The sequence below is a fragment of the Phascolarctos cinereus genome, unplaced genomic scaffold (genome assembly GCF_003287225.1).
Source record: "Phascolarctos cinereus isolate Bilbo 61053 unplaced genomic scaffold, phaCin_HiC Scaffold_2;HRSCAF=192, whole genome shotgun sequence".
NCBI classification, from domain to species: domain Eukaryota; kingdom Metazoa; phylum Chordata; class Mammalia; order Diprotodontia; family Phascolarctidae; genus Phascolarctos; species Phascolarctos cinereus.
In genome coordinates, this window is record NW_027555625.1 from 242657101 (window position 1) to 242678717 (window position 21617).

Genomic DNA, 21617 nt, shown 5'->3' on the forward strand with positions numbered 1-21617 from the left:
GAAGATTGGTGTCATATATATATGTATACATATGCATGTGTGTGTACATATATACATACACATATACATTTTTTTTTCCGGGGGGTTGGGAATCTTCCTCTCCCCGCCCCGAGCAAAAAGGAAAGGAAGAGAAATTGCCACCGAAGAGGAAGCGGCGGCCCGGAGTTGGATGTGTGGATGACTCTGGGGGCAAAAAGGGATTGATTTAAAAAATTTTTTTTTCCGCCCACCCAACCCCCACCCAGACCCCCGCGAAGACCCGCGGAGGGTGGGGGGAAGCTTTGCGGACTCAGGGGCGAGTTGGGGGGGGGCTGTGGGCCGTGTGTTGCTCAGGAAAGGGGTCGTCGCGAGTGGAAAGCCAAACACCCTCCCCCAGTTGTGGATTTTTTGCGGGGGGGTGCCTCTTTTTTTCCGCTTCTGCCGCCGCCGCCGCGGCCACGGGAGGGAGAGCGACTCCCCCTCGGGCGGCCCCGGGGATCGCTCTCGCCCTCGCCCTCGCCGCCGCGCGGAGAGAAGGAGGGTTCAGCGAGAGCGCTCAGGGCGGCGGCGGGGCCCGCGGCGTAGCCGGGAAGCGGAGGCAGCGGCGGCCCCAGCGGCAGCAGGCAGCGGCAGAAGCGGCAGCGGCAGCAGCCGCCGCCGCGGCGCCATCAGCCCCCTCAGCTCGACAGGGCTTCCACAGAGACGGGGGGCGGGGAGGCGGCGGCGGCCCCCGCTCCCCCGCGCCTGGGAGACGATACACACACGCACCCTCACCCACACGCAGACGCGCGCACTCTCACACACACACACTCACACACTGATATTTTTGGGTAGGGGAGGTTGATTTTGTGAGGTAATTTTAATTTTTACCTCCCCGCCCCCCCCGTCTCCTCGCCCCCCCATTCCTCCCAGTTCACCTCCCCACCCCGTGTTACATTTTTTTTCCCCACTTTCTTCGGGGTGGGGGCGGCCAGGCCGGGCCGGGCGGGTCTGACGGACCGAGGCCGCGGGGTGGGGGTGGGGTGGGTGGGGGTGGGGGGGCCGCCGCCGCCGCCGCCGCCGCCGCCGCCGCCGCCATGGGGTGCCTGGGGAACAGCAAGACGGAAGATCAGCGGAACGAGGAGAAGGCGCAGCGAGAGGCCAACAAGAAGATCGAGAAGCAGCTGCAGAAGGACAAGCAGGTCTACCGGGCCACCCACCGCCTCCTGCTGCTGGGTAAGGAGGGCGGAGGCAGGGGGGCACCTCGCCCGTCCGGCTCGGCCGGGCCCGCAGACTCTGCTCCCTACCTCCCCTCCCCTATCGCCGAGAGAAGGGCCCGAGCCGCCGGCTGCTGGGGGGGGGGCGCGGTTCTCTTCGGGGGGGGCGTTGGGCGATGTTCGATTCGGGGTAGGGGGGAGGCAAAGACCTTGGGGAGGGGCTGGAGGCGGAAGGAGGGGCCTAGGAAAGCGAAATTGGGGAAGGGGGTAAGGCGAAAGGAAGGTGGAGGGATTGAAGGAAGGGGACGCCCCCCGGACCCCCACCTTCTGGATTACTTTAGCCGCCTAGGTGAAGGGGGGGAGCTGGAGCTGTGACTCTTAAAAAAAACCGCAATTTTTTTTTTGTTGGTGGGGTGGGAAGAAGAGAGGAGAGGTGTGTAAGATTTCGACGGGGCTTGGGGAACAGGAAACGGGGTGTCAAGGCGTGAGGGTGTGAGGGGGAACCCGCCATCTGAGAGAGGTGATTGGCTAGGGAAAGGGGTGTCACTTGGGGGCGCCGTGGAAGTGAGGGGGGCTAGGAAGAAGAGGATTTGACAAGGGAAATGGCTGTTTGTGAATGGGAGTGGAGGAGAGGGGGGGAGTGAAGGCGGAAAGACTGTGACATAAGGGCCCAGATAGGGATTGGAATAATAAAGGTGTTGGTTTTTCCTGACTGAGGGGTGAACAGGCTGCTCTGGGCTGGAAAAAAGGTGTTTAGAGCAACTTAGTGCATTTTATTGTAGGGTGCCGTATGTGTCCTGAGGGCGATATGTACATGTATGTACGCACAAGTATGTATGTGTAACTAACTATATACGTATATGTACACACATAGTTGTGATCTTTAGGGAACGGTACAGGGTTAATGATGACAAAATCACCATTTTCTTTACAACCTGATTTCCCGCACCAAAATATGCAGTAATTTAAAAGCAAATGCCAGCGTTGGTTGTAGGAGCAGGTGAAGCTGCCCCCCCTACCCCCAACAAGTCAGTTCTTTTAAAACATAATTTTTCTGTTATTTGGGTCACTTATAACGGACTTGGCAAAAAACAAAACTGAGTAAAATTGAAACATGAAGTTTTGTATTTAAAAAGATTGTTTCCCTACCCCAGGTATTATTTATAAGTCAGAAGAAGAAATTGTATATTTCAAATGCATGATTTATCTTGATGATTATTTCCCTTTGATGAAAGGGGTTAATTCTTGTTAACTTTTGGGAGAATATCATCACTATTACTACTTTAATTTCTTTTTTGAAGAGAGGAAGAGGCCTAAAACAAATTGTAGACATGATTAGGAGAATTACACAAGCATGCATTAGGATGGAAGTTTCCTATTTAATAATAGTTTTTTTTAAAAAATACAGTTAAGTATCTACTCACTTAAGAACTGGAATGCCTTTTCCCCCCTGCTTCCCAAGGTAATTAACATTTCAAAAAATCAGATTGGTGTAGTAACACTTTTTTAAAAAATATGCTTATTTTCATGGCCTACCTTTTTTGCTATTCAAGTCCAGATGTTTGTGAAAACCAAAAATTCTTAGCTTAAGAGATAAAATATTTTTGTTGTTATTTATGTGCAGTTTTTGAATCAGTGTTTCATTTTTTGAATTACATGTTCCATAATGGTAGGACTTTATCATATGTGTTAATATGTATATTAGCAGCATATATTCAAAGAATAAACCTTAAAAGTCCTAGGATCTGCCACTGACCTATGAAAGTTAAGTAAAGAGTGATTTGTTTAAGGATAGAGATACTTTTTATGTGGAATTTTGATTACAAGAGCCCAAGCTGCCGGCATAATTTGTCTCAGAATCTAAAAACTGTACTGCCTATGGGCAGTAAGTTGTCCCATAGGTGAATATTTTGAAGGTGTTCTATTCCATGACTATATTGTGATTTGACATGGTATATGGTTCAAAATTAACAAATAGTATTCTCCAAATTATTCTTAAATAATCCATATGATGTATTTATGTTAATGTTTCTAAGTTATGACCATACACATTCCTAGTAGTTCCTCTTTTCTGGTGCTGTTTCATCAATATTTTTTATATTTTGACATGTTGGCCAGAAGTCCCTAAGGTACATTATCCGCTTGGAAAATTTTTTCATAGAGAGTATTTTTAACTCTTACAGATACTGATTAGTGGGTTGGTAAAAAGGGAAGAAGAGCAAGAGGCCTTGGGGTCAGGGTAGTTAAAGGTTGAACAGGTTTGTGTGGGAGGGCAAAAAACTGTCAATGAAGAAACTCTGGTTGGCATGTGTATACTACAGAAAGCAAAATTTAAAAAAAACACCTCATCTAGGTTAGTAGAGAATAATTCTTCAACATAATTGCACTTTGTAAATTGAAAGAGATTTTCAAAATGGAGGCATCTTCAGGGTCTAGAATCCTTGAAATACAGTGGTTTCCAGGAGTACTTTTCCTTCTTATGATCAAAGTACAGAATATGTCTCTCCCTCCCCACCCCCTTAATGGATGCTCCAACCTAACATTAATGTAATTCTTGTGAAAAAGTATTGAGTTTGGTACTAGGAAGGGAACTTTGGGCAGGAAGACAATGAATGAAGGAAATAAGAAAGAAAATCTTTGACTTTTAACTGGAACATTGATGTCTTGTCCAGAAAGATCTAGACCAGAAGCCATAGTTGTTTTATTTATTGGGTAGCTGGTGGAAGAGTGGGTAAGTGGATGGATGTTGACGTGTTAGAGGTAAATTCCTATTGTAACCCAGAAGTAGAGAAATAAATAAAGTGAGAGGCTGTTTTCTGAGGTACTAATGATTAAAATGTAGCATTTCAAGTGTGTGTGGAGAGAACTGAAGTTATTAGACTTTGTTTTGGAGGAGCAACTCCTGGATATTTTAACTGTTATATATCTTTTCCCATATATCTGTATGTGAGTTTTTATATAAATTCATATGTATCATACACACATACATTTTTATTTAATGATGATGTGCTAAGGGAGTAGTTTCAGAAATTAACTTTGAGTTTTCCCTAAATGACAAAACCATCCTATTCTTTTTCTATGCCACTTCTCTATCACAGTTTAAAAAAAATCCTTTTTTTTTTATCCTATGACAAATTGATGGTGAGATACTTGAAGAGGACCCAGAGCTAATAATTACTTCAACTATGCACTTGTTTTAATTTACATTGCAACTGGAGTTTCAGGGAGGATTACTGTTAATGTCTCCATTATTATTTTTTAATCATGTGTATGGAAAAAACAGCCCTATGTGTCCTGAGTGTCTTTTCGAGCTTCCTGCATAAACTGATTTACTTTCATTTTCTAGGTGCTGGTGAATCTGGTAAAAGCACAATTGTAAAACAGATGAGGATCTTGCACGTCAATGGATTTAATGCTGAGTAAGTGCCTTCATTCCTTAGTCCTATAATATATTTAGTAACAGTTATATATTTTGTACTTTTACAGGATGTACAAAAATGTTTATGAGACTGAGTAGCCAGATAGAATTAAATTTACTAGCCTACATTAAAGAATTAGTCATCTTTTTTTCCTGCATCTCATTCTTCTTTCTTTCTTTTTCCTTCTTTCTTCCTTCCTTTCTGAAACAAAAGCAAAATCACCAATGGTTTTGTAAAAATCTTTTCAGGTTAAATATATTTTAGTTGGAGGATAGTTAACTCTAAAAACACTTAGCCTCATGATAACCTTGGTCATATCAAGGTTTTGTGTAACAAACTTGAGCATAAGTTTTTGTTGCAGTTTCTTTCACAACATAGCTGATAATAATTTACCTCCTCTATGTCACATTGATTCCTCAAGTTGTCAACATTGTTTTCTGGTAGATTTCAATGTGGAAAACAGTACAGTTTTTAAATGTTAGTAAGGAAACTTTGTTTCAGTATCATTTTCATATAAAACCTTTGGGTTTATAAGGTATGTGAGGCCTTGTTAAATATTTTTCATTTTGCGGCTAAAGTTATTTGGTTGAATATTTTCATACATGTATTGACAAATTTCAGTTGAATCTTTTGATGATTAAGTTGAAGAGAGCATTAAGCCTGAAAGTCAGTTCTTATTGCCAGTTAATCTATTTATAGAATCTTTAGATCCTACATTGTCATGGTTGCATTATGTGACTTGCCTTTTACTTATTCTCCATTACTATTATTTGTTTAACTTGGGTCAGAAAAAAATTCTTTGCATAAAATCTTCATCTTTCAAAACACTAGGGAAAGTCTTTCCTGTTTGCACTTGGTGTCTATAATAAAGTATCTTGATATTCTGAAAATATTTGAAAGAAGTATTGAGATAAACATTAAAATGCTAATGTCATTTTAAATAATTGTCATTTTTCAAAAGTTTTTGCTTATATTGCTCGTTTAATTGTGGTTATATTTCGACTGTTATGATAATTATAATAATAATGTTTAGGATGTCTTTTTTTAAGGACGTTTGGAACATATGTGAGAAGCTATTACTACTTTCTTAGCATAGAGTGGATATACCAAAAAGTTTGGTGAACTTTGTAGTTAAATAGCTTTTTAAAAAAATATGAATTTACTACCAGTTGTCCTGATTTTTGGAAAAAGATTTTAATTCATAATTTTCTCAGAAGTCTGGCATAATACATTTTAACTTGTAAGGAGAGTTAATGCTTTCACTTGAGAGACAGCATTTCCTTTATAAAATTAGTACCAAGAATATTCAAAACATTTGTAAGGATTAAAATGAGATATTCCTTATGTACTTCTAGGAGTTTATCTAGTTTTCTTTGGCTGTAATGGAAATTCAAACTAAGCATAACATGTGGAATGACGGAAAATGTGTAGGGTATTATTTTATTATTTTATTATTCATCTTGCTGAAAAAGAGTGGGATTATAGAAATGTAATCTATATATTACCTTTCTCCCAAGAATACAAAATGTTTTCATATATGTCATTCTGTTATCACAAAATATGTTAGGAACAGAGGATGACTCCCACTATTTTATAAATAAGGCAGAGAGGTTTTTACAGTTGAAGGTTAAATAACTTACCCAAGTAATACAGAAAATCAGTGTCATTGTCAGGATAAGGAGTAATCTGCTGACTCATTAAACTACCTAGTCTTTCTTTAAGCCAAAGCATAATTTATCTCTCCTTGTAAAATAATTAGACTTAAGCATAGAATTTTAAATGTATAAGATAATAAAGTGATGTATTTAACTAGATGTAGTTTAGAATTTAGGATTATATTAGTGTTTTGTTTTTATACATTAGTAGTTTGTTTTGATGCATTTATAAATATTGGAGATTAACAAAATAGTTTTATAAATGCATGCAAAAATGCTGGTTTGAAAAAAACAAAAAGGAGATATTTTAGCAGTGGTTGTGTGACTTTGTGAGGTGAGCGTGTGTGTAGTATATGGTGACAGAGTTAATTTTGGCAGCTCAGTAGCCTACCAAGTTGACTACATTGAAATTCTATATAAACAAAAATGATGGTGCTTCTACTGGTGAAATAGAAGAAATTCAACAAAGGTATTCTATTTGTCAGAAAATTTTTGTGGCTTAAATCACAATTATTTTTGTAGCCCTGATAAACACTTCAGTGTCCTTTATTGATGGGTTACTGCTCTGACAGTTTCATCTTAGAATTCATAACTACATGTGTTGTATGCTGTTCTGTTTTAAAATAGTCTTAAAGCGTCCACAGGCCTCAGTTTTCTCATCTATAAGATGAAGGAGTTGGTTGGATTAAGTGATCACCAAAGTCCCTTCAAACTTTAAATCTATGATCCCATGATTCTTTCATAAATGTCTTTTATAGGGAGGCAGTATTGTGTAATGAGAAAAGTTCTGCACTTGGAGTCAGAACTGGGTTTGTGTCATGATTCTGACATCTCACCTGGAGGATGAATATGCAAATGAACCTCAATTTCTTCATATTTAAAACAAGGATTATAATACTTCCATTGACTACCTTCTAGAGTTACTGTGAGGAAAGTGAAATGTAGATCTAAAAGTACTATGTACATATGAATTATTATTTGTATATGTCTGTATACAATTTTTAATATTTTAATCAGTTACATTAGTGTGTTTAAGACCCAGGATTTTATAATTGAAGTGCATATTTTTAACAACCTAATATACCAGATGATTAAATTGACCATCTAGTACTCTCCTAAATACATCCAATTTTATATTTGAAGTTATGATGTATATCAAAAATCATAATATATCCAGTTGCCTGTTTAGGGTGCTTCCAAAACTGTCATTAAACTTGTTAAATTCTTTAAAATAGAAAACGCCCTTTTGAGTTTAAAATAGTAGATTTGCCTTTGTATTTTTGATGTGACTGATTATTTGACTCACAAAGGTGAGAAAGTAGGTGTTATAAGTAGGTAGTATAAGTTAGCAATCAGACCTCAGATTGAAGCTTTGTTAACTACATGGCAACTACAGACTAATTTAAGTTTTATATTAATTCCTCTCTATCTCTGAATCCTATGATCCCAAGTCATGAACTTGAGACTTCTAATATTGCTTGTAAAGAGCTAAACAAACAAAAAACAAATTATAACCTTCCCCTCCCTCCCCCCAAAAAACACAACCCATAGTACTGTGCATACACTGTAATGAACTATGAAAGAATATTGCATTTAACGATGTCCATGTGTATTGCTTTAGGGTGATTTCAAATGTGATTCAACATTTTAGTTATTTTGAGGTCTGTACTTATTGTGACTATAACAATTCATTGCAAAGTCAGTGCATTTCATTGAATTTCAAAGGTTAAAAATAATACTACATTCTCATGACAGAATCATTTATTGAAATTCTAGAATTTATTGAATGAATTCACATACAAATCAAACACATTAGGAGCCATTTACCCCCCCTCCCTTTAAATAGTATATATTAGATAACTTCCAATTGTTTGGATCTTTAGTCTTAAAATGAGGAAGATTAGTCTACCTGAGTTGGTTGACCTTTTTCTATTTTATGAATGACTTGGAATGAGTCATAAATACATACATTTATGAGTTTACTGTGCATATATGTTGTTAATAAGTTACCTACACTTGTCACAAAATGATTCTAAAATACTTAATTCTTGACACATTTATGAAAATTTTACAGATGTTATTATCGGTCAACAAGTAAAACATCCTGCAGTGTTATATATTTCAAAATACATTACTGCTTCAATTTGTTTTTTATAGTCTATGTGTATGTTTCAAGGGCTGCTATATGGGAGGGATTAATCTTTGAAGTTGGCTCATTTTCATTACAATTTCTAGAAGTTGCAAAAAATATATACTTTAGACTTTAGTCTTTAGAGTATAAAAGAGGATAGTTATCATGTGAACATGGAAAAAAGGGCTTACTTGTTTGAGTTCTAATGTACATTAGCCAGGATACTATTGACAAAACTATAACTTTTATGAACTAAAATGTACTCTACATATTTATGAACTTTCAAAATTAGGTTTTTTTTGTAGACTGTTCAATTCTTGCTCCTTGCGTATTATTAAGATGTAAAAGAATAAAGACAGAATGGGGAGAATTGTACAGAATGTGGGAGTTAAAGTACTATGTTAACAAAAGCCAGGCCTGTCAGAATATCTTGTCAGTTTGTTGTGTTTTTATTTTTGTTTTTTTTTTTTTGCCAGAAATAGAACTAAGTATCAGAGTCCATCTTCAGAGAAAACTGAAAATAGTTGTTTTTGGTCATTGGGTAAAGTAGTTGGGTGTATGTTTTTTCTTTTTTGAGACAATTTTAAATATAGTCAATGATTATAAACTTTATGAGACAAACTATATATTCCCCAGAATTACCAGCACTACTACTATTTTTTAAAAGCTTAGAAATTTTGCTTTCCATAAGATTCTGAAAATTTCACTTCAGTTTTGTAATTTATAGTGTCTGTTAAAGTAATATGCAATAAAAAGAGAAAAGTACTGAAATGGACTTTGGATGCTTTAGCCATGAAGGAAAGTTCATTTTAGTTTTAACTTTTGCCCCAACACTTGACAGGGCGATGTCTTTTTACAAGGTTAGTTAAGCAATAATAATCTACAGTGTACCCATTGGGTAAATATTATGATTAAAACTGGGTACTGCATTCATTTTTAAAGGATGCAGCCATTGTTTACTAAAGTTTTTTTTGTCTTAGTTTGGTAGGCAATTACACATATTTTATTTATTAATTATACATTTATTTTACACATTGAATTTTCAAAAGTTTTTGTTTGGAGTTTTTTAAATGAGAAGTATATTGATTTTTAATTTTTAGAAAATCAATATAGATGAGCTCTTCTGTGGTACAGATAAGACATTTAAGCCACAACTTCTCTTTTCTTCTATTTTTAAAAAGAGGAAATGAAATCCCCAGCCTGGTTCCTTTGTGGAAGAAGCCATAGGTAATCTCAGAGATTGTTATATTTAGCCTTTGAATGACATACAGGGGAATTCTTCATGTAGGTCATAGTGTTTTTTTATTTTTATCTCTTCCAACTCCATGTTTTTTTTTCCTTACTACAGTGGTATCAGAAACAATGGTTCTTGAACTCAAGAGGAAATATTCAGTCTTAGATCTCAAATGGACCTTAGAGATTATCTAGGTCAGGTCACTCACTTATTTCACAGATGAGGAAACTGAGGCCTTGAAAGGTTTAATGACTTGCCCAGGGTCATCTGTATAGTTAGTGGCAGAGCTGGTATGATTTAAACTCAAGTTTTGTAACTCCATTTTAGTACTCCAAAAGATAACCTTCTTGGGAGTGTTTACAAGCAAATAGGATCATTCATTTACTTGGTGTAAATTAGGATTTTATCTGGAGCCGGTGGAACTATTAGTTTACACTAAACAAAATGATAAACAGGTTACCTAATGTCAGCACTTTTTAAAGTGCTGTGAAATAATTTAGCTTTCATCAAAGGGAAGGTTTGCTTTTTTACCTGAAAATTAAACATGCAGATTTATTTCTTATGTTTTGATTGCAGGAAAATACATTAACTTTGATTAAATTACTGAAGAACAGGATAATTTAGAAAAAAATACAGGAATTATTTCTGTTCCTAAATAATGTTTTGTTAACATAATTATTATATTGTAATTATGCCCAAAGTAGTGTGGTACAGTGGAGAAAGGCCTGGATTTAGAGTTGAAAGTTCTATATTTGTATTCCACCTCTACTACGTATTATTTTTGTGGCTTTGGATAAGTAACTTAGCACCCTTGCATCTCACTTCCCTCATCAATAAAATCAAAAGATTTAACTAGAGAATTTCTCTGTTCTGAATCATATGATCCTATAATTTTACTATCTTATTTATCTTTTGTGATTTGTCACCAGTCTGTGAAATAATGCCTGTTTTTTTTCCAATAAAGATCTTGTTTTAGTTACAAGAAGGCTAGTCTCATCCTGTCTGAAAGATTAATAATTGGCCAGTTTTCACATATTTTGAAGATTATTTCTAGTGCCTCAATATATATTTTTTGTCTTGGGTACTTGAATTTTCTGATTGTTGATGTACTAAGGAAGCTAAGGAAGAGGATTACATATGTAACTTAAAAATAGACATAATTTAATTGTTAATATCTTAGGTTTTCTTTAGGGACATTAACTTTTTTTTAAAGCTGAGTATTAAACTTCGCATCAGGAAGACCTGGGTTAATAAACTGTTTTTGGCACTTAATAGCTTTGTGGCCATGGACAATGATTTGTCTGTGTGAACTTCAGTTTCCTGATCTGTAAAATATGGATAATGTTCCTAGCCCACAGAGCTATTGTTAAATTTAAATGACGTAATATATATAAAATGCTTTAAAAATTTTAAAGGACCATCCAATTGTTAGATGTCATTTATTATTATTTCTTCATCTTCTTTCTTCACATTTGTAGTATGTATATGAGACTGTGGAGAATTTTATTTTCAATTTATACTTTTGTCATGCAGAAGATATCATGGCATAGTGTACCCAACTTAAAGTCAGGATATCCTGGGTTCAGATTCTGTCTCTGATACATACTGACAGTGTAAACCTTGACAAGTCTCTTAACTTTTCAGTGCTCTAAGCCAGTGGTGTCAAAAATGCCAACCAGGAGCCACATGCAGTCCACAGCTCTTCTGATTGCAGAACCAGATTAGAATGCAAGTTGGGAAATATTTAACAAAATAAATAAACATACACTAAAGCAGATAATATTTCATTTTAAAATGTCAGTGTATGGCCTGCAATAATCCTTATGTATGGTTTCATTTTGTCTGTTTCTATTTGATTTTGGTGCCACTGCTCTAAGCAGCAATCTAACACTATACTTTGGAAAAGGTGTTGACCTGCATTCAAAGAGAGAGTTTCCTCATCTGGACGTTCCTTAAACCAATGAAATTATAGGTCCTGTCCCGCTCCCTTGTTTTATCATACACATATAATTTATTCGGACCAAAGCAAGAAAGGATCAACTTAATCCTTTTGTTGAGGAGAAGAGGATATATCAATGTTCATCCTAAACACTTAAGAATGAATTTTACTGCCATTAGTTTTTCCCTCAGTAAGAACCAGGGATTTCACACTCTTTGATAAAAAAGTTATTTCAATGCTACACTGTATTAGACGTTAGAACAAAGTAGTTGACTTTTAAGGTCAGAAATGTGTTACAGTATTAGGCTACTTACGATTATATCTTACTATATATTTTTACCTTCCTTATTTGCTTCCTCTCTCCCCCAAAGATCACTCTTTTCCTCAATGTCCTTTTTCCTTAGTACTATTCTAAACTTGCTTCATATATCATCTTTGGCACGCATTGGCAATCTGTAAAAAATGTGATGTGCAAGGTTCTCGTTGTCACACTTCTGTTCCCTACTGGGCACATCCTAACTGCAGGAGTAGTGTTAGAGGATTCTAACAGGTATACAACTTCTGTTGAACCTGAAGACATAGAGTCATCACAGATTGCTCTAAATGACTGTGCTGGGCCTCTGGCAAAGGGTCAAATTGGCCACAGGCATAGAACACTGAAAGGGAACATATTGTAGTGCTATGCATCTGTCCACAGAATTATAAGGCCAGTCTCACATACATCAGCAATGGTTGCATTGTCTTTTATCCTTAGATACACTAACTGCCTGTTGTATGCTTTACTCTTGGCATAGTTGCACTGTTTTCCTACTTTGATGGCTCAACTTTCCCATCTCCTTTGCAGCGCTAACACCAACTCCTTACAGTGCTAATTTTTTTAGGACACAGATGAACATGTGCTCCTTCTGAGGAGTGTTTGGTGATTATACTCATGGGAGGGAGCAGCTGAAAGTGATTCTCCTCAAATATTATTATGATGCCAGTTGGCCAGTACATCCCTAAAAATTAACCTATTTATCTTCTTTAGTATATTCAGTAAGTTTGAACTCCATTGATATGTCATATGTATTAATTTTTGATGATAACTATCAGTTTGGTTTTAGGTTTTTTGAAACTTCTTAATATCTATTGGTTAGATTGTAGTCCTTGCAAAGCTTTTCAGATTGTGCTCCATTAGATAGATGTAGTATCTTACATTACACAGTTAAAAAGGAAGTAGAAGATGTAGGACTTTGAACTAAAGTAGGAGTCAGAAACAATTTTTGGTACTAATTTTGCTACAAACTTTCATAATTTTCTTCATTAGGAGAATGATAACATCTAAATAGGAATGATATATTATAATTTTTGTCATATACTATTTGCTATTTTCTTGTTGAAATCTATATTAAGGTAAATATTAATCTTGTATTTTTATTTCATAATCCCATTTCCCCCAAAACCAAATCTAAAATGACAGAAGTTTATATTTAGTGATGTTTGTTGAACTAGAGAAAAAACATTTTTTAAAAAATTATAGTTGCACTACAAATGAAAAAAGGCATGTAAATGTTTGTATTAGCTATTTGTGACCTTTTGACTTTCTCTCTAGGTACTTTAAATTGAAGACTACTTATATTGAGCTTATTTATTTTAAAATGTTGTTACAAATACTTTTCTGATAGTCATAAAAGGAGAAAATATTTTTGTACCAGGAAATTGTGGGCAAAATTCATCTTGGTTTTTTTCCTTTTGTGTGTTATAAAGATAGTTATCTGGTGGGATTAGCCACCTGTTTCTTTGCCATATTCTCAATGGGATTGTGAAATAAATCACCATAGAATCTACCTACTGATGTTCATTTAGCATAGGCACCAGAAAACAATTATCTGTCCCTGCTGCACCCCTCTAGACTCCCAAGAGCAATGAGCTAATTGTTTAGGCAGAGATGCGGAATTCTTCCCTCTAACTACAGATAATCTCAATAGATATTCCAATTTAGCCATGGAGTGATAACCTTAGAACTAGTTGTATGATTGTCCCTTTAGGTATGTGAATTATTGCTTTTTCTTTTAACTATTTGTTAAATGTAAAAATTAAATTATACACATATGGATGTATAACAGACGTACTTCATCACTCTCATATGTTTTATGTTGGAAAAAGCATGGTGTAATGAGAAGATATAAAAATAAAGAAGAACTCAGTTCAAATAGAGCATTTGACTTTAGTTGTGTGACCCTGGGCAAAATACTTAACTTTTGTTCCTTAGGCAACTTCCTAGTGTTTATCTACTAAGGCATTGCCAAGGTTTCAGTCTAGCTACATTTGCAAAAGGGGTTCCTGTACTGGGAATTCTTAGTCTTTTTTTTTTCTTTTGTCATGAACATCTTTAGTGATCTGTTGACGCCTACAGATGCTTTCTTAGAATAACATTTTTAAAATGCATAGACTTTCAAAAGAAAGCAGTTGTATTGAAATACAGTTATCAAAATTGTTTTAAACAATTAATACACCCCAGGTTAAGAACCTCTTTGCTACATCATAGAGCTCCTCATGATGGTGAAATTACAGATCCTTAGTATCTATGTTACTGATATATATACATATGCATTAATATTTACATATAACTAATTTTTACATATTTTATGAATATTACAGGGGTGGGGAACCTGTGGCCTTGAGGCCACAGGAATTAATACTTAAGAAACTCATAACATATTTAGAGCATGTTTTTAGTTAAAAATTAGTTGGGAAGTTTATTAAACTGTAATTTTCAAAATAGGTACATCTTCAATAGTATTTAAAACAGTAAAAGATTGGCAATCTAAAAGAAGATGTAGTAGGGTAGGACCAGAAAAGACTAAATGATACAAATTTTGTGAATGTAAATGAGGAAAGTTATTTTTGGAGGAAATAATTACAAAGTACTTGAAAATAGTAAACTTTTTATTTTGCTTCTAAAAGTAGCATTCTTGTATATGTGGTTATATATAATTTGTATGTAAGAATTTCTGCTCTTTAAAATAGTCTCTCAGTTTTATTATGACTATTTGTTATTGTGTATTTCTCTTGAGAATATATGGGAATCAATAAATATATTATCTGTTCAATACATTATGAATATAAATATTTAAATTCTGAAAATTGGTCTAATAGGATAACTAAATTTGATTCGCCCTCAGCTTGTTCTGAAAACTTAAAATTGTTTAATATTTAGTTTTATGGTATTTGGATTGAATTGTGTGACAGTAAGCAATTAGCTCAATTCTAGGATTGTTTCCTAAATTATGAAATCCCTCTCCCTAATATATTTCTATTCACTCCTGATTTTTATATTGAGTCCAAAGGAATTACTTAATGTTAAAACAATAATAAAACATTCATCTATTGACTCATTATGGACTGATTCATTTGAGATTCATAATAACGTCCATAACAAAAAAATGAGAATTTCTTTTAAAAATATAACTTCTATTGAAAAATGAATACCTTTGTGCTTATATAATTTCTAAAATTTCCTTTGAAAAATGTCTTATGCTAAATCAATACAGCTGTGCATTTTCTTTTTTTATTTATTTTAAACGTAAATACAAAATGACAAAAAATTTCCATGTATACAGCAAAACACAAAAAGAGAATTCGGTATGAAACCATAAATCTCTATTTCACACTGTTCACTTTTTTTTTGAAAAAACTATGCAATAAATACTATATATATTATTTTCAAAGCTACCCTGCTTTTCTGTGCTCCTTCTGAGTTTTGTTCTCTGCTGTGCATTTTTTATATTCTTTTGTCCTTTCCTCCCCACCCTGCACTATAAAAGGCCTCTATTACACACGGATATGTGTGTATGTATGTTTGTATTATGTAAAACCATACTACACATACTTCTGTTTATCAGTTATTTCTCTGGAGGTGGATAACATCTTTCTTCATAGGTCCTTTGTAGTTGATTTGAATATTTATAATACTCAAAATAATTTAGTCATTCTTTGAACAGTAGTGCTGTTACTCTATACAACCTTATCTTGGTTCTATTTATTTCACTTTTCATTATTTCATGCAACAAAGCTACGCGTTTTCATATTCATCTGGAGAGGTTGGTGCTTTATTTGCTATAATGCAATCCTTGTATTTGCAAGAGGAAGTTTAATTGTTCTATGGGTATTTATTTTGGTTAATGTTTGCTAAGTAGTTATTGTGGAAAAAACTTGAACTTAATAAGTTCCCTAACTGCAAGAGCCAATCTGTTAACTATTGAAATTCATTTATATGATATTTTAAAAAGGAGAACTTATCAAATCTATTACTGAACTGAATTAAATCTGTTACTGAACTGATGGCTTTATTTGAATATAGAATTTCAAATGAGAAACTCTTTAGATTCAAATCCTATTACACTATGATTTGTTATCTTGGGTAGCTCACCATCAACAAACATTTGTTAGGACTTTACTATTTGTTGAGGCCTGTGCTAGATAAAATAAAACAATTAAATAAATCCTTATAGAATTTGCAGTCCCGAATATGATACATGCTCAACTAAGATAAATTTAAAATAAGCGTGGTACAGTGAAAAGACTACTGGGTTCAAATCCTAGCACTGCCACTTAATCTCTTTGTGATCTTGGACAAGTCACTTAACAGCTCTGGGCCTTACTTTCTTTTCTGCTACTGTAAATTGAGAGAGTAGAACTAGATCATTTTCAATGTCCCTTTCATTGCTAAATCTTTGATCCTATGATGTATGCCTGCTATGAAAAGCCTTAGAGGCAAAAGAGATGTATAGATTGGGGGAATATGGAAAGGCTTCATTGTGATGATATGTTATCTGGGGCTTAAAGGATAAGAATTTTGATGAGATTTCTATTCCAGCCATAGGGAATAGCATGACATAAGACAGAAAGGCAGGATAGCCTGGGAGATAAGTACAGGGGGCATCAGGTAAGCCTCTTTAAATGGAACAGTAATACATGTGGAAGGCAGTGGTGCAAGATTAAGTTGGAAAGGTACAGTGGTGCAAGATTGTGGAAGGCCTTGTACACTAAGCCTGAATAATTTGACTTATATTTGTTAGGCAACAAGGAGTCATTGAAAGTTTTTATTAGAGGAGTAACATCAATTCAACAAACATTTGCTAAGGGGCTTACTATGTGCAAAGCACTGTGCCAGGCACTCAGGATGCAAAGAAAAAAATACTCTCTGTTCAAAGGAGGTCCTATTCTAATGTTGAGGAGGATGGACAAACCAACATATACAGAAATAACTATCGGACTAGGAAATTTGAAGAGGGAGAGAGTATTAGTGACTAGGAAGGCTTCATGGAGTAAGTAGCCCCTGAATTGATGCTTGAAGAATTCTTCTCAGGTTTTATTATGCTGTTTTCTCCTTGCTCTTCTACCTGTTTGAATAATCCTCATTCTCTTCTTTGCTGATTCATCTCTCTCCTTATTTTTTCTAAATCTGAATGAGAGACTTGAATATTCCCCAAGATTCAGTACCAGAGGGAGGCAGGTAGGTGGTGCAGTGGATAGAGCACCGGCCCTGAAGTCAGGAGAACCTGAGTTCAAATGCAGCCTCAGACCAAACACTTGACACTAGCTGTGTGACCCTGGGCAAGTCACTTAACCCCAATTGGCCAAAAAAAAAAAAAGATTCAGTACCAGGGATGTATGTGCACACACACACGCACACATGCACACACATACAAATCTATATCAAATCTATATATCAAGCCTAAAGTGTCAAGACAGCTAAGTAGCTCAGTGAATATAGTTCTGGGCCTGGATTCAGGAAGACGTGAGTTCAAATGTGACCTCAGATACTTTATTAAAACTGTGTGATCCTGGGCAAATCACTTAACTTCTGTTTGTCTCAATTTCTTCATCTGTTTAATGAGAATAATAAGAGCACTTGCCTCCCAGGGTGATTGTGAGGATTAACCTCTATATAAAAGTTAGCAGTTGAATTCCAGCCTTGCATCTCCCAACTGCACTTCTAATATTGATACTTTTAATGTCTTATCAGTGCTTCAAACTGAGTATATCTAAAACTGTTCTCATTTTTCTAACCTGCTTCTCTTATCAACCTCTCTAATGCTGTTGGTGGCTATATCATTCTCCCAGTTAACCAAAGTCAAAATTTCTAAGTGATCTTTGACTCTTCTTTCTTTTTCTTCTCTCATATCTGGTTGGTTGTGGAATCCTATATAACTGCTCCATTCTATCATTCCCATCTGTCCTCCTCTCTCTGCACATTGCCATTACCCTATTTCTAGCCCTCCTCATATCCTTCTTTGATGGTTGCAATAGCCTCAGAACTAGTCTTCCCTGTGACTCTTCTCTACCGTCCATCTTCCACACAGATGCCAAAATAATCTTACTAATGTGCAGATCTGATCATGTCATTCCCCTGCTCCCTAGAATAGGATGAAATATAAACTTATTTTCCAGGTACTTATAATGGATCTCCAACCTATTTTATTTTAAATTACTTCTATTTGCATACTATGTTAGCCAAACTGCACCTTTCATTGTTTCCCAACCTTATCTGACTTCTCCGAACTCTTCAAAAATATGTACAGCCCCTTTCACTGTGCCTGGAACGCTCTCTCCTCCTTGTCTCTATATCTGTCATTTACTGTGCTTAGCCGGTTCCTGGCACATAGTAAGTGATTAATAAATGCTTGTTGATTCTATTCTACTTATCAAAATCCTTTCTTGGGGATAAGGATTAGGTTTTTTATCTTCATTTTTTTACCTCAGTGTCTCCATAATTTCTTGTACAAGTAGGCGTTTAGTAAATGTTAATTGTACATGAGAATAAGTATGCAAAATTAATTTTATTATATAATACTAAATTTCATTACATTGGTTACAAGATCAGAAGACATACTTAAAATATTTGGTGGAATGAGGGCAGCTGGGTGGCACGGTGGATAGAGTACCAGCCCTGAAGTCAGGAGGACCTGAGTTCAAATTCGGCCTCAGACCAAACACTTGACACTTACTAGCTGTGTGACCCTGGGCAAGTCACTTAACCCCAACTGCCTTAAAAAAAATTTGGTAGAAGATACTTAATCATGATGTTTTGGAATAGCTTTTCTCCCCCTTAAATGTTGAGTTAATCAATTTTTTGGAGGCAAATTCTTTTAAGAGGACAGGTCATTGGAGAAACCCAATTCATAGAAACAGTTGAAGCAGATTAGGAGTATTGTGTGCTTTTCTGAAAATGCAAAATGTAAACAATTTCTTAGGAAAATTTCCAGAGCAAATTAAGTGTCCAAAGTGTGATTTTTTTTGGCTATACTTGATCTGTAATTAGTTACAGCTGTAGAAAAAAGTGGGTTTTAGATTTCAGGACTGGATGTATCAGTTTAGGATTATGAGAATAGTCATATTTTATATGTGGTTTCTATTTTTTTGCATTAGTTCTGATTTTGAATTGGTTATTTGTATCAAAATTTATCTGTTAAAATTAGTTGATTGTGGCCACTCATACGTAGCTCTAGTTTTAGCTGTGTAGGCTTTTTGAAAATACATTTCTTCATGAAAACATACCACTTAGTTTTTCCTTTTAAGAAATTCTAGAACTCTGGAGGATGAAATAAAAAAATACAGTTATCTCTTCCACATCATGGGGGTTATGGGCATGGCGCTCCCATGGTCTGGAAAATCCACGTAAAATTTTTTTTACACCAGAGAACATGTCTGAATTATTATGGTATTAAAAAATAAAATATGTTGATATTATACAATACTATACATTTATTTTATGCATTTCTGAGTTTCTAAACTTTTTCTGTGTCATCTGCTGGCTTTTGCGTGTTGTCTGTGGCTTCTGCAAAACTCCCAAAGAATTCCCATTTAATTTCTTATGCCAACCCGTGATACATAGAAACTGAGATGGAGAAAGTCGTGATGTGGAAGGAATAACTGTAGTCTTAAAAAAGAAAAATTATTCTTCTGTCATCTTGAAAAACAGGAACATTTTTGTAACTTTCATGGAAAAAATATATTTTTCTGTTACTTTAAAAATAATTATATCTACTATAAAATTTTATTTTAATTTAAGGCACTGTGAATCGGTGGTATGAACAGTAAGTGAATAGAAACATTGATCTTTTATTTATTAATCAGATTCCCTACACTTTCTGGTGTGACTGTATTAAGCAATTTGCTTAATTTTTTTATACTTGTGTAGCAGTGGTGGAGTATGTGGAGATCAGGATTTTTCAACCACTTCTATTTGCTCCTCATTCTACCTAAATATCACCCAGATGGGTCTCAAAAAATCTGTAATTTTCTTTATCTTCCCCCCCCCCCATTCCTCAAGTCCCAAGACAAAGAAAGCACTTTTGCCAAAAACACCTTGTTTTAATCTCTATCTTTTCTTTAGAGATGTTTCCCCCTGGGTTACCTTCTCTCAACTTCATTTCCAGTAAGTTCACTCAGATTAGCGAAGGCCTGGGGTTAATACTGTTTATAAAGACAAAATAAATGTATAAAACAAATAGAGGTAAATAGACTTTTTCTATACTTAGAAGGAAAAGGCTCAGTCTTCTGTAAGAGAGCCCTTGAGTAGAAAAGAGATATAGAATTACTTCCTTGAAGTTTATAGTCCAGGCTTCAAGAGTTTTAGCAACAAAGCATCTGCCCAATATTCCTGATGCCCAATTAATTGTCCCAACCAGCCTCCCTTCTGATGATCTGGCCTCTTTGCAGCAGTTGCCTCTACTTGCTCAAATGCTCTTTAACTCCACATGGATTATCATAGCTTCCCTTTTTTTTTCCTGCTCCATGAGTCTTCTATTCACCCTATTAGGAGCTGGATTCCTCTTGGAGTTTGTGTCTTGGACTTAGTGAATTGACTTTTAAAAATGATACTGAGCTGTGGCCTATCACCCTGTCAGATTTGTCTCATTTTTGATTCATTCAAACTAATTCAGCCCTCCGGGAGGGATCACTTGGCATGTCTGTGTCTGTTATACTTAATTGGACTCCTCATTGTTGGCACTGTTTCTGCAGTCAGGTTCTGGGCTTTCAAGGATCATTCCTAACTACTTATACTTTAATAACACAGTGGATTTGTGATCTCATTGATAGTGTTAGTTTCTCAAAAAAGTTTGCAATTCATTCATACCTTTTCATCCTCTATGATTATGGTTCATGTTTTCTCATAAATTTTCATAGAGGATCTCTCTAGAGGCCTTCCTCCAGATCTTTTCACTGTTTTTGGTTACTAGTATAGCCCTGTATCTTTGCCCTTGTTACATGACTTGTCTGTCTCTTTTTCTTATCATATAGTTCCAAAATGATACATTTTACATAATTTCTAATGTCAATTGTTGGTAATGATATGCTGCAACCCACTTATGCCTATTGTGTCTTTTGATTGTCCTTTGGAGTCTGCCTTACTTTTGGAATTTTAAAAGCTGGTTGGAGGCAGAAGTAATAAAACTGCTGTTCACCTTCTCCTCCAAATAGGTGATTTTTTTGGGAAGAAGAGACCAGTGGCAACCAGAGAAAAATGAAGAATAGCCCACTCAGAAGTGGGAATGGGAAGGGAACAAGTATTTACGAAGCCCCTATCATCTACCAGGCACTATGCTAAATACTTTACAAATATTAAATCATTTGATTCTTACAACAACCCTGCGGGTGAGATAATGGTATTTTCTTCACTTTACAGTTAATGAAGCTGAGGCAGTGAGAGGCTATAGGACCTTTCTAGGGTCGCACAAAGTAAGTGTCTGAGACTGGGTTTGGACTCAGGTCTTTTCTTACTTGTAGGTAGCCCAGTGCTTTCCACTGCACCATCTAGCTTTGTGGTTCTAGAGCCAATTTATGGGAAATATTGTAATCACAAATGACTAAGCCATGGAAGTGAGGCTAAGAGCATTGCTGCTGAATCTATAAAACTATCATAAAGATTTTATAATGAAACAATGAAAATCATTGACTAGACACTTGCTAAGTATCAAGCACTGTGCTGAGGGCTGGTGTTATAAGTACAAAAGTGAAACAATCCCTACCCTGGGGGAACTTAAATCATAATGGACATGACTACAATATAAGGGAAT

General features: G+C 35.8%; 1 protein-coding gene across 2 annotated transcripts in view; it reads left to right on the forward strand.

Moving 5' to 3' along the window:
* Positions 1–21617, forward strand: part of GNAS (GNAS complex locus) — a 289283-nt gene that overhangs the window by 121747 nt on the left and 145919 nt on the right. The window contains exons 1-2 of one of the 2 annotated variants that reach the window (XM_078149882.1): positions 1012–1194; positions 4522–4594. In XM_078149882.1, the coding sequence (XP_078006008.1) occupies positions 1056–1194; positions 4522–4594 (212 nt within the window). In that variant the 5' untranslated portion in view covers positions 1012–1055. Of the gene's footprint in view, positions 1–1011; positions 1195–4521; positions 4595–21617 lie in introns of those variants that run through there. The other variant, XM_078149881.1, reaches the window with a different exon arrangement.